Below are 13,561 nucleotides of genomic sequence, written 5' to 3' on the forward strand. Positions count from 1 at the left end.
TTGAATGATCAACGTTAGATGTCCACATTAGAATGAAGCGGTGGTTGTAACATGTGCCTCTCTGTGTGTGCGTGTGCGTGTGCGTGTGCGTGTGTCTCAAAGTCAGCCTCAGCATCAACTCCTTATTGGGCTGTGTGCAGACATGGAGCAAGACCCAAAGCACTCAAATGGTAGCAATAGGAACAACAGACATTCATATAGTGATGGCTTGCATCACACATATACACACACACACACACACACACACACACACACACACACACACACACACACACACACACACTGATGATACCATTGAGATGCATGTACTGTGTGTGTTTAAAACATACAGACGAATTGGCACAAAAGGTGATTTTTAGTTGAGAAATAGCATCTCAGATATCTCATATAGGTATTGGACCACTGGGTGTTCTGGTGACGTTTATAATTTCCACTACCTCGACATGGATGATAGCAGCCATGTCATTATGTATTTTATCTCCTGATGTCTGTTTCCTCAGAAGTGTGGAGATATCAGTCCGTGTCATGGATAAGCCTTTGAGAAAAGCCTGCCTCTGGGTGATGACAGCCTGTGTGTGTGTGTGTGTGTGTGTGTGTGTGTGTGTGTGTGTGTGTGTGTCTCTGAGGAGGTGGTGTGTGTGTGTGTAGTGGTGGTGGTGTGTGTTTCTGTGGAGGTGGTGGTGTGTGTGTGTGTCTCTGAGGAGGTGGTGTGTGTGTGTGTAGTGGTGGTGTGTGTTTCTGTGGAGGTGGTGGTGTGTGTGTGTGTGTGTGTGGGGGGAGGGGGTTAAGGCTAGGAAGAGGATGACAGAAGAGGAGGGTCAGGGGTATAAGGTGGGGGGTGTCACAGGAGGAAGAGGAGGGGACTGCATTCGGGGAGAAGAGGAAGACTTACCTGACTCTACAGCCATGCCACAGGGAGCAGAATACAGAAGAGAGCAGAGGTTAGAGCGCGAGAGGGGAGGATGGGGATGCTGCTGGCTCGCAGAAAGATCTGGGGGGGAAGGAACCCCGGCCGCCTGGGGAGGCGAAAGGGGGCCCAGAGAGACGGGGGGGAGAGCGAAAGAGAGGAGAGGGAGCAGGGAGTAAGAGAGTCAGAGAGAAATAGAGAGGAAGTGATATAGAACGTGGAGAGAGAGACAGAAATATGTAAAGACAATAACAGATGGAGAGAAACAGGACCAAACACATCCAGAAAGAAAGAGAGGGAAGAATGAGAGGGAAGAAAGAGGGAAGGAAGGAAGAGAGAGGGAAGGAAGAGAGAGAGAGGGAAGGAAGGAAGAGGAAGGAGGAGATAGAAGAGGAGGAGTAGATGGAAGAGGAGATGAAGAAGAGGAGGAAAAGGAGAAGTAGTCGGGAAGAGGAGAAGGAGGAGGAAGAAGAGGAGGAGGAGGAAAAGGAGAGGGAGGAGCAAGAGGAGGAGGAGATTGAGGAGATGGAAGAGGAGATGGAAGTGGAGATGAAGAAGAGGAGGAAGAGGAGAAGGAGAAGAAGGAAGACATAATAGGACATGATGAGCCAGCAGGAGGAGCACAAGCACAGGCAGTGGAGGAAGAGAAGCAGTATGGTCACGCATGTTAGTGTCGTGAGATCAGGGAGGAGAGGAGAGACACACGATGACAAAGAAACCCATTGAAAAGGAGGAGAGGAGTGGTGGTGGAGTTGTGGAACAGAGAGACAGAAATAAAAAAAAAGAGAAGTGTGAGGATCGAACGGTTATTCTGTTCAGCAGACACTGTTGTTGAATGTTGAGAACCAACCGTAGGAGTAGGAGAGGACAGGTCAAGGCCACACCGAACCAGGGACAGCTCAGGTAAGGTGTGTGTTTTTTGTGTAGTTTGCGTGTCGACTCTACACGTACAAGGCCTTGTTCTATAGATATCATTCCAAGTGGTACAACTCAATGGGCTATCTGTCGTTTGCCAAATATTGACTGAACACCTGCCCTTAACGGAACTACATCAAGCCTTTACACACACATTTCATGACTGTTAGATGAAACACAATGCATGACATCCTTTAGAATGTTATAATCAATGACCTTTATCATTGATATGAAGCCCTCAGCAACATGCAATAGGCATTAAAATGCTGTATGCTTCCGCTATGTAGACGGTTATGCAGGTGTGTAGATGGTGTGTGTAAACGGTGTGTGTAAACGGTGTGTGTAGACGGTGTGTGTAAACGGTGTGTGTAGACAAGCTTTGTGTATGCATTAGGTGGTCTCACACAATATTCAAATAGACCAAAGTCACTGTGAAGTCACTAACTAGCACTTTGTGGAAAACCGTCTTGGGCACAACATTCAGTCTTTATTTTTTCTTCCTGTTGGTTGAGCACAGACTATGGGGGTGCATGTGTGTGAGGGTGTAAGCTTCTTCCTTGCTGTTGAGCATGTGTGTGTGTGTCAGTTTATGTGGAGAGAGGCGGGTGTTTTTGGGGCCGAGGTAGGGGCAGACTGAGGTTCTCTAAGTTCTCAGACTGAGGTTCTCTAGGTTCTCAGATGGAGGTTCTCTAGGTTCTCAGACTGAGGTTCTCTAGGTTCTCAGACTGAGGTTCTCTATGTTCTCAGACGGAGGTTCTCTAGGTTCTCAGACGGAGGTTCTCTAGGTTCTCAGACTGAGGTTCTCTAGGTTCTCAGATGGAGGTTCTCTAGGTTCTCAGATGGAGGTTCTCTAGGTTCTCAGACGGAGGTTCTCTAGGTTCTCAGACGGAGGTTCTCTAGGTTCTCAGACTGAGGTTCTCTAGGATCTCTAGGTTCTCAGACTGAGGTTCTCTAGGTTCTCTAGGTTTTCAGACTGAGGTTCTCTAGGTTCTCAGACTGAGGTTCTCTAGGTTCTCTAGGTTCTCAGACTGAGGTTCTCTAGGTTCTCAGACGGAGGTTCTCTAGGTTCTCTAGGTTCTCAGACTGAGGTTCTCTAGGTTCTCAGACGGAGGTTCTCTAGGTTCTCTAGGTTCTCAGACTGAGGTTCTCTAGGTTCTCTAGGGACCAGGGGTACCAGGTTGGTCGGCGATACTCACAGCACTACTTCCACGTGGTCCAGCGCCCACTGGTCATGTCCCGCTCCGTCGTGACGTGGCTGCCACCACCGCAGCTCCACCCCTTTAGCCCTCGCCTCTCTGGGGCAGGCGGCAGGAGGAGAGGAGGTCAGAGGTCAAGAGTAGGCAGTTAGTGTGTCAGTATGTGTGTTTTTAGACTAGTGGACATCAACCTTGCTGCTGGAAAGTAACAGGTTGTCCATGGAAACACTGGATTAACTAGTCAGGTGTGTTAGTACACTCTCTAGCTTTCAGAGAGTGAATGTGTGTGTGTGTGTGTGTGTGCGTTAGCGTCGTGTTCACTCACAGTGGGATGTTGTAGGAAACCCTCTGGGCCTTGATGAAGTCTTTGGGCTGGTGCTGGGCGATAACGTGCCAGCTGACTCCGTTATTGACCGTGTACTGCAGCAGAACTGCCCTGTCCACTGTGTTTTCCTGGTCCAGGGCTGTGTTACAACTGTCTGTCTGGGACACACTGCCTATCTGCAGCACAAACATGATCTTACTGTAGGAGAGAGTGGGAGGGGGAGAGAGGAGGGGAGGGGGAGAGAGAGAGTGAGGAAGGGGGAAGAGGGAAGGAGGAGGGGAGGGGGAGGGAAAGATGAGGGGGAGGGGGTGGGGGGGTGAAGGAGAGAAAGAGGGAGAGAGATAGTTTTGGTAAGAATACCTTGGTATTTTTGGATGGACTAGGTTCTACAAGTTTAGCCTCCAAGTTTTCAATTTTAGTAATACTGATCTCAATGGCCTCAGTAGTGGGCTAGGACAAGCTATGCTAGACTAGGCTAGGAGAAGCTATGTTAGGCTATGCTAGTATGGTCCTGTGTGGGCAAGGCTAGGCTACGCTAGGCTAGGCTACGCTAGTATGGTCCAGTGTCCACTAGTACATGTCTCGTGTGACGTCAACAGTTTGGTGACCGCAGGCCTCGTCTTACAGTTACTGTACTGTATAACAAACTTCTCTCACTGTACCTTCAGTAGTTGGATAGACTGTAGGCTAGGCTAGTACAGTACAATCCATTGTCCAGTCCATACCTGGCTCGTGTCAGGTCCAGAGGCTTGGTGATCGCCTGCCTCATCTTACAGCCGTTGAAGTAGAGCGAGTCTCCGTGGGCGTGGGGAGAGAGCTGGCCACACCCACTTCCTACTCCGCCCCCTTGGATGAGTTGCCAGCTCTCCTCTGACACGCTGCCTGACTCAAAGTTATCCTTTATTGAGCTAGGTAGGTCACTGCTGGACAGGGAGCAGTCATCACCTGGGAGATGGAGGCAGGAGAACCAAAATGAATGCTAGATTTCAATCAATCAATCAATCAATCGTCATTTAGAACTCTCTGTAAGAAAGACAACAGACTGAGCGGAACCAGACTCAGAGGGTAGAAGTTAAGGCCATCAGGTTATGATTACAAGAGTGGTTTGTGTCAGTGCTGCAGTCTTTGTGTTAGAGGTTGTAGTCTTTGTGTCAGTGTTGTAGTCTTTGTGTCAGTGTTGTAGTCTTTGTGTCAGTGTTGTAGTCTTTGTGTCAGTGTTGTAGTCTTTGTCAGTGTTGTAGTCTTTGTGTGAGAGGTTGTAGTCTTTGTGTCAGTGTTGTAGTCTTTGTGTCAGTGTTGTAGTCTTTGTCAGTGTTGTAGTCTTTGTGTGAGAGGTTGTAGTCTTTGTGTCGGTGTTGTAGTCTTTGTGTCGGTGTTGTAGTCTTTGTGTGAGAGGTTGTAGTCTTTGTGTCGGTGTTGTAGTCTTTGTGTCAGTGTTGTAGTCTTTGTGTGAGAGGTTGTAGTCTTTGTGTCAGTGTTGTAGTCTTTGTGTCAGTGTTGTAGTCTTTGTGTCAGTGTTGTAGTCTTTGTCAGTGTTGTAGTCTTTGTGTGAGAGGTTGTAGTCTTTGTGTCGGTGTTGTAGTCTTTGTGTCGGTGTTGTAGTCTTTGTGTCGGTGTTGTAGTCTTTGTGTCGGTGTTGTAGTCTTTGTGTCAGTGTTGTAGTCTTTGTGTCGGTGTTGTAGTCTTTGTGTCGGTGTTGTAGTCTTTGTGTCGGTGTTGTAGTCTTTGTGTCAGTGTTGTAGTCTTTGTGTCAGTGTTGTAGTCTTTGTGTCGGTGTTGTAGTCTTTGTGTCGGTGTTGTAGTCTTTGTGTCAGTGTTGTAGTCTTTGTGTCAGTGTTGTAGTCTTATCAGCTACCCACCACGGTGTCCCTCGTCACAGATGCAGACCACCCCGCTTGTGCAGTAACCATGACCGCTACACATCCCAGGACATGCCTCCCCGATATAGACCTGGTCCACCCCCCAGCCATGACGCTCGCCAGCACCCTCCTTCTGGATCCAACGGAACTGCGTGGCTCTGCAGGGGAGGAGACGGGAGGGGAGATGAGACAAAACGTATAGGACTTGCTTTATCTCACGGTCGGGGGGTGGGGGGGTGGCTATCAACACCTGAAAGACAGCATCCAGTTTCAGGATGGGGGGTGGGGGGGTGGCTATCAACACCTGAAAGACATCATCCAGTTTCAGGATGGGTTGGGGGGGGGGGGGTGTGTGGGGGGGTAAGAGTTAAGTTCTAAATGCATGATCTGAAACCAGCAGCCTTCTGGTTGCAGCGGTCCTACCCTGAGGAGACGTGGTCAGATACACACAGCGGTCCTACCCTGAGGAGACGTGGTCAGATACACACAGCGGTCCTACCCTGAGGAGACGTGGTCAGAAACACACAGCGGTCCTACCCTGAGGAGACGTGGTCAGAAACACACAGCGGTCCTACCCTGAGGAGACGTGGTCAGGCAGCTGAACAGTGACCCTGGTCCAGCTGGAACTGTTGACTGGACTGTAGATGGTGGACTCATGGAAAATGAAGGGAGAACAGCCCACGTTGTTCACAGAGGAGGGAATACACTCTGACTGAACCAGCTGCCATGAGTCAGACCTGGAGAGGGAGAGAGGGAGGATGGAGGGGAGGGGGGAAGAGAGAGAGGGAGAGGGAGGATGGAGGGGAGGGGGAAGAGAGAGAGAGAGAGAGAGAGAGAGGGAGGATGGAGGGGAGGGGGGAAGAGAGAGAGGGAGGATGGAGGGGAGGGGGGAAGAGAGAGAGAGAGGGAGGATGGGAGGTGAGGGGGGAAGAGAGAGAGGGAGGATGGAGGGAAGGGGGGAAGAGAGAGAGGGAGGATGGAGGGGAAGGGGGAAGAGAGAGAGAGAGAGGGAGGATGGAGGGGAGGGGGAAGAGAGAGAGAGAGGGAGGATGGAGGAAGAGAGAGGGAGAGAGGGAGGATGGAGGGGAGGGGGGTAGAGAGAGAGAGAGAGAGAGAGAGAGAGAGAGGATGGAGGGGGAGGGGGGAGGAAAGAGAGAAAGAGGGAGGATGAGGGGGAGGGGGGAAGAAAGAGAGGAAGAGAGGGAGGATGGAGGGGAGGGGGGAAGAGAGAGAGAGAGAGAGAGAGAGAGAGAGAGAGAGAGAGCGGATGGAGGGGAAGGGGGAGGAGAGATAGAGAGAGAGAGAGAGCGGATGGAGGGGAAGGGGGAGGAGAGAGAGAGAGAGAGAGAGGGAGGATGGAGGGGGAGGGGGGAAGAGGGAGGATGGATGGGGAGGGCGGAAGACAGAGAGAGAGAGGATTGAGGGGAGGGGGGAAGTGCGAGGGAGAGATGGAGGATGGAGGGGGAGAGGGGAAGAGAGAGAGAGAGAGAGAGAGAGAGAGAGAGAGAGAGAGAGAGAGAGAGAGAGAGAGAGAGAGAGAGAGAGAGAGAGAGAGAGAGAGAGAGAGAGAGGATGGAGGGGGGAAGAGAGAGAGAGGGAGGATGGAGGGGAGGGGGGAAGAGAGAGAGAGGGAGGATGGAGGGGAGGGGGGAAGTGCGAGGGAGAGATGGAGGATGGAGGGGAGGGGGCAAGAGAGAGAGAGAGAGAGAGGGAGGATGGAGGGGCAGGGGGGAAGAGAGAGAGAGAGGGGGCGGATGGAGGGGGAGGGGGGAAGAGGGAGAGAGAGGGGGAGGATGGAGGGGGAGGGGGGAAGAGAGAGAGAGAGAGAGAGAGGGAGGATGGAGGGGAGGGGGGAAGAGGGAGAGGGAGGATGGAGGGGAAGGGGGAAGAGAGAGAGAGAGAGAGAGAGGGAGGATGGAGGGGAGGGGGGAAGAGAGAGAGGGAGGATGGAGGGGAAGGGGGAAGAGAGAGAGAGAGAGAGAGAGGGAGGATGGAGGGAGGGGGGAAGAGAGAGAGGGAGGGGGAGGGGGGAAGAGGGAGAGAGAGGGGGAGGATGGAGGGGGAGGGGGGAAGAGAGAGAGGGAGGGGGAGGGGGGAAGAGGGAGAGAGAGGGGGAGGATGGAGAGGGAGGGGGGAAGAGGGAGAGGGAGGATGGAGGGGAAGGGGGAAGAGAGAGAGAGAGAGAGAGAGGGAGGATGGAGGGGAGGGGGGAAGAGAGAGAGGGAGGATGGAGGGGAAGGGGGAGAGAGAGAGAGAGAGAGAGAGGGAGGATGGAGGGGAGGGGGGAAGAGAGAGAGGGAGGGGGAGGGGGGAAGAGGGAGAGAGAGGGGGAGGATGGAGGGGGAGGGGGGAAGAGAGAGAGGGAGGGGGAGGGGGAAGAGGGAGAGAGAGGGGGAGGATGGAGGGGGAGGGGGGAAGAGAGAGAGGGAGGGGGAGGGGGGAAGAGGGAGAGAGAGGGGGAGGATGGAGGGGGAGGGGGGAAGAGAGAGAGGGAGGGGGAGGGGGGAAGAGGGAGAGAGAGGGGGAGGATGGAGGGGGAGGGGGGAAGAGAGAGAGGGAGGGGGAGGGGGGAAGAGGGAGAGAGAGGGGGAGGATGGAGGGGGAGGGGGGAAGAGAGAGAGGGAGGGGGAGGGGGGAAGAGGGAGAGAGAGGGGGAGGATGGAGGGGGAGGGGGGAAGAGGAAGAGGGAGGAGAAAGAAGGGTTGTGGTCAATTCCAATTACTTTTTAATGAGGAACATTTTATAATTAGAATTTTAGTTCACTTCCTGAATTGACTGAATTGAAATGGATTTGACCCAATGACTGTATATATGAATGGACAAAGCCATCGGTCACGTGACCCCGTTTATCTTTGTGAAGACTCAGTAGCGCATTTGGAACCCAAGAAGTTGGTTAAGATTGTGTCTTGTGGAAAATGTTTGTAGACATTACATGCGCAGTTTGAGCTACTTCTGGAAGTTGCGTTGCAGGCTAGCTCAGTGCTGCCCCCTCTCATTGATTATCTCAAGTTGAAGGCCGACCGAGGTACTGCAGGATACTAAATTATCCTTACATTTTAAAGGACATCTGGTGAAATAGAAGTAATTACTGGTACCATGATTGTCTTCAAAATTCTGTTTTCTGTAAACAATGCAGAAACAGCGGTCTCCCTTGAACTGCCTGGCATCAATGGGGGGGGAAGGCATTTAGCTAGCGCTCCCTCCATTAGCAGCATCTCACCTGGCATCCTTCCTGTACTGCAGCAGGACAGAATGGTGGTCTTCACAGCTGTCTGCCTCACAACCGACCACAATCTACACAGAAGACAAAGAGAGAGTAGGACTCAGACTTACACAAGAATGATAAACAGTAACAGTTACCTTAAACTGTGTGATGTTGCCATGTTGTAAATACTAAGATGGGTTTGCAGCAGCTATCTAAAACCAAGAATTCATGCTATCCTTTAAATATGGTGTTCCACAGGGAATGTTTCTTGGATCGCTGTTATTGTTCATGTTAAATACTGTATGTAAGACTGTAGGATGGCTGCCGAACTGTAAATGCTGAGAGGTTATACCTTAAACTGTAGGATGTACCCAGGCTGTACGATGAGCTCGCGGGTGGCCAGAATGTTGTGCGTTTCGTCCTGTTTCTTGTTGGGCCAGTAGAGGTGGAAAGAGGGGTTCCCACAGAAGCCTGCTGTACGCACCGCGTTGGGATAGAAGCTCCAGCTCTCCTCATGTGACACACCCTCTGCGAGAGAGAGACGGGGGGGGGGGGACGGGGACGGGGGGGGACGGGGACGGGGGGGACGGGGACGGGGGGGACGGGGGGGACGGGGGGGACGGGTGGTACGAAGAAGAATAGTTGGTTGTTCATTGTCCTTTTTAGATTTGTCTAAGGGCATTTAAAAACGTAGAAAGACACTCCCATTCTTTTCCGAAGGTGATACAGCACAATCTGTTTACCTTCATCGAAGTTGTCGAGCAGGGTGGAGGGGTTGATGTCGGACCCTCCCACCAGGATGTTGTCGACGGCCCACTGAGCGCGCTCCGGCCCGGATGTCGCCAGACCAGAGGAGACGTGGAAGGGCTGCCACCACCGCAACCGTGTAGCATTAGATAACGCCTCCTCTGGTATTACAATGTAATCACGCCTCACAGACACATACTTCAGATAGTCCATCTCATGGAGCAGGGTCCAGGACACACCTGGGAGAGAGAGGGAGGGGGAGGGAGGGAGGGATGGATAGAGGGAGGGAGGGAGGGAGGGAGGGAGGGAGGGAGGGAGGGAGGGAGAGAGAGAGAGAGAGAGAGAGAGAGAGAGAGAGAGAGACGAGGATGAAGTGATGAAGTGATGGATCTCTGTAATATTCTAATATTATTCCTGGTTTTCCATCAGGTTAATCGTTAGGATTCCCCTGCTGGTTCTCCGTCAGGTTAATCATTAGGATTCCCCTGCTGGTTCTCCGTCAGGTTAATCGTTAGGATTCCCCTGCTGGTTCTCCTCCAGGTTAATCATTAGGATTCCCCTGCTGGTTCTCCATCAGGTTAATCGTTAGGATTCCCCTGCTGGTTCTCCATCAGGTTAATCGTTAGGATTCCCCTGCTGGTTCTCCGCCAGGTTAATCATTAGGATTCCCCTGCTGGTTCTCCGCCAGGTTAATCATTAGGATTCCCCTGCTGGTTCTCCGCCAGGTTAATCATTAGGATTCCCCTGCTGGTTCTCCGCCAGGTTAATCATTAGGATTCCCCTGCTGGTTCTCCGCCAGGTTAATCATTAGGATTCCCCTGCTGGTTCTCCATCAGGTTAATCATTAGGATTCCCCTGCTGGTTCTCCATCAGGTTAATCATTAGGATTCCCCTGCTGGTTCTCCGCCAGGTTAATCATTAGGATTCCCCTGCTGGTTCTCCATCAGGTTAATCATTAGGATTCCCCTGCTGGTTCTCCGCCAGGTTAATCATTAGGATTCCCCTGCTGGTTCTCCGCCAGGTTAATCATTAGGATTCCCCTGCTGGTTCTCCATCAGGTTAATCGTTAGGATTCCCGTGCTGATGGAGCTACGTGGATTTATTTCTAAATGTCTGTCTGTTTATGTTGTTTCATACCTCCATCTGTGGAGTAGTCCAGCAGTACTCCCTCTTTACGACAGGTTGGGCGATGGCACATGGTCATGTTGTCTTCACTGCCGATCCTGGCCCAGTATTCTACAAATCTAGAGAAGAAGAAGAGGGAGATTACGTTTGTGTTGTGTTTTCTCCCAACTCCTCCAAACGAGACACATACACACACTGAGAAAGGGAATCTTAAAAACCCTGAATGGACAGAAAATGACTATATACAAATTGTATAACCCGAACCCTGAGAAGACTAACAGTAGAGTTACTAACTTGGCTCCGCGAAGGTCCAGGTCAGTGGTGACGGCCTGTCTGGCATCTGACCCTCCAAAGTACAGGGCTGTCCCCTCCACCAGCACCCCACAGTCAGTACAGGGATGGCCCCCCTCCAGGACCTGCCACTGAGGACCTGGGGCCCCCTCCCAGTCAAAACGCTCCTTCAGAGACGCCTATAAGAATATAATAGATACTTTATTGTCCACAGAAGGGGAATGTCTCTTCTTCTCTTTTCCCAACACTTTGTTACACACACAAGAGTTAATGGAGTGTTAAAAAGGCATGGTCCTATGAGACGCGGTCCTATGAGACACGGTACTATGAGACGCGGTCCAATGAGACGCGGTTCTATGAGACGTGGCCTTATGAGACGTGGTTCTATGAGACGTGGCCCTATGAGACGTGGCCCTATGAGACGTGGCCCTATGAGACGTGGCCCTATGAGACGTGGCCCTATGAGACGTGGCCCTATGAGACGTGGCCCTATGAGACGTGGTTCTATGAGACGCGGTCCTATGAGACGTGGCCCTATGAGACGTGGCCCTATGAGACGTGGCCCTATGAGACGTGGCCCTATGAGACGTGGCCCTATGAGACGTGGCCCTATGAGACGCGGTCCTATGAGACGCGGCCTTGTGAGACGTGGTTCTATGAGACGTGGCCTTGTGAGACGTGGTTCTATGAGACGTGGCCTTATGAGACGTGGTTCTATGAGACGTGGCCCTATGAGACGTGGCCCTATGAGACGTGGTTCTATGAGACGTGGTTCTACGAGACGCGGTCCTATGAGACGCGGTCCTATGAGACGTGGTCCTATGAGACGTGGTCCTATGAGACGCGGCCCTATGAGACGTGGGCCTTATGAGACGTGGTCCTAAGAGACGCGGTTCTATGAGACGCGGTTCTATGAGACGCGGTTCTATGAGACGCGGTCCTATGAGACGCGGTCTTTGAGCCGGATAGAAACAACTTGTATGAAAATGAACTAGATAAATAAAGATTGATGAACTGATTGATACCTTGAGAGAAGTACTGGCGTAGCAGTTGGGTCCAGTGAAGCCTGGGTCACAGAGACATCTCTGGTCTAGACAGTCTCCATGTCCCCCACAGTGGTCGTCACAGGCCGGCCCGATGTAGAAGTTCTCCACAGCCCACTGGGTGTCCGAGTGCTGCTGGTAAAACCGGAAACGGACCGCGCTGCAGAACATAACACATAATATAGTTCCAGAACCAATGTAAGACCCCCCCCCCCCCAAGGGCTGCTGATATAACAGGACCCCCCACCAAAGGGCTGCTGATATAACAGGACCCCCCCCCCCCAGGGCTGCTGATATAACAGGACCCCCACAGTGCTGCTGATACAACAGGAACCCCCCCCCAGGGCTGCTGATATAACAGGACCCCCACAGTGCTGCTGATACAACAGGACCCCCCCCCCCAGGACTGCTGATATAACAGGACCCCCCCCCCAGGGCTGCTGATATAACAGGACCCCCCCCCCAAAGGGCTGCTGATATAACAGGACCCCCCCCCCAAGGGCTGCTGATATAACAGGACCCCCCCCCAAGGGCTGCTGATATAACAAGACCCCCCCCCAAGGGCTGCTGATATAACAGGACCCCCCCCAGTGCTGCTGATATAACAGGACCCCCCCCACAAGGGCTGCTGATATAACAGGACCCCCCCCCAAGTGTCACTCACGTGTCTGTCAGGCTGTCCGGTAGGGGGTAGACGGCCCTCTTCCAGCCCCGGGCAGGGAAGAAGACGCTGGGCTGGGAGACCTGTCCTCCACAGCGAGGGTCCGCAGGGAGACACTGGAGCACCAGGTACCTCCAGGACACACCGAAGTCCACAGAGTACTGAACGTGGACCTGGCGCTCTGCCTGGCGCTCTGGAACACCGCAGCCCACTGCTATCTGTAAAGACACACGGGAATACATACTCCGTTATCGTAACCTCAATGGACACATATGTTAATAATGCTGTCTGTATTCACACCCAAACAAAGATGTCTGCTATCTGTTACCAGGGAAACACATCTATCTAAGCCATTGTAGAATAACAAAAGGTGACATTAGTCATTTTAGGTGCTCCGGAACAGGTGTTCATTATATTACAAGAGGCACCGGTATCTAATTAAATCACTGCACACAAACAGACACAGTCTCTTACCTTGAACTGCATGACCCAGTCTTTGTCGGGTATGATGTCATGTGTGACAGCGTACACCTCTCTCCCGTCGTCACTACCACACACCATCACACCGTCTGGAGAACTACAGAATCTCTGTACCGCACAGTCCTCACTGAACAGCCAATGGTCACTCACTGGAGGGGAGAGATGGAGGGAGAGTGATGGGAGAGGGAGAGGGAGAGGTGGAGTGATGAGGGAGAGAGAGTGATTGGGAAGGGAGAGGGAGAGGTGGAGTGATAGGGGAGAGGAAGAGGGAGAGAGAGTGAGGGGAGAGGGAGAGGGAGAGGTGGAGTGATAGGGGAGAGGAAGAGGGAGAGAGAGTGAGGGGAGAGGGAGAGGGAGAGGTGGAGTGATAGGGGAGAGGAAGAGGGAGAGAGAGTAAGGGGAGAGGGAGAGGGAGAGGTGGAGTGATAGGGGAGAGGAAGAGGGAGAGAGAGTGAGGGGAGAGGGAGAGGGAGAGGTGGAGTGATAGGGGAGAGGAAGAGGGAGAGAGAGTAAGGGGAGAGGGAGAGGGAGAGGTGGAGTGATAGGGGAGAGGAAGAGGGAGAGAGAGTGAGGGGAGAGGGAGAGGGAGAGGTGGAGTGATAGGGGAGAGGAAGAGGGAGAGAGAGTGAGGGGAGAGGGAGAGGGAGAGGTGGAGTGATAGGGGAGAGGAAGAGGAAGAGGGAGAGAGAGTGAGGGGAGAGGGAGAGGGAGAGGTGGAGTGATAGGGGAGAGGAAGAGGGAGAGAGAGTGAGGGGAGAGGGAGAGGGAGAGGTGGAGTGATAGGGGAGAGGAAGAGGGAGAGAGAGT

General features: G+C 52.6%; 1 protein-coding gene across 1 annotated transcript in view; it reads right to left on the bottom strand.

Annotated features, from left to right (window-relative positions):
• LOC139376078 (reelin-like) overlaps positions 1–13,561 on the bottom strand; it is a 278,855-nt gene that overhangs the window by 4,483 nt on the left and 260,811 nt on the right. The window contains exons 54-66 of the mRNA XM_071118239.1: positions 12,749–12,903; positions 12,278–12,492; positions 11,596–11,773; positions 10,574–10,749; positions 10,292–10,398; positions 9,151–9,393; positions 8,760–8,935; positions 8,423–8,496; positions 5,778–5,939; positions 5,203–5,360; positions 4,069–4,288; positions 3,344–3,541; positions 3,019–3,117 (exon numbers count right to left, since the gene is read on the bottom strand). Coding sequence (XP_070974340.1) covers positions 3,019–3,117; positions 3,344–3,541; positions 4,069–4,288; positions 5,203–5,360; positions 5,778–5,939; positions 8,423–8,496; positions 8,760–8,935; positions 9,151–9,393; positions 10,292–10,398; positions 10,574–10,749; positions 11,596–11,773; positions 12,278–12,492; positions 12,749–12,903 — 2,161 coding nt within the window. The remainder of the gene's footprint in view (positions 1–3,018; positions 3,118–3,343; positions 3,542–4,068; positions 4,289–5,202; positions 5,361–5,777; positions 5,940–8,422; positions 8,497–8,759; positions 8,936–9,150; positions 9,394–10,291; positions 10,399–10,573; positions 10,750–11,595; positions 11,774–12,277; positions 12,493–12,748; positions 12,904–13,561) is intronic.

This window comes from Oncorhynchus clarkii, chromosome 2, assembly GCF_045791955.1.
Source record: "Oncorhynchus clarkii lewisi isolate Uvic-CL-2024 chromosome 2, UVic_Ocla_1.0, whole genome shotgun sequence".
Taxonomy (NCBI): domain Eukaryota; kingdom Metazoa; phylum Chordata; class Actinopteri; order Salmoniformes; family Salmonidae; genus Oncorhynchus; species Oncorhynchus clarkii.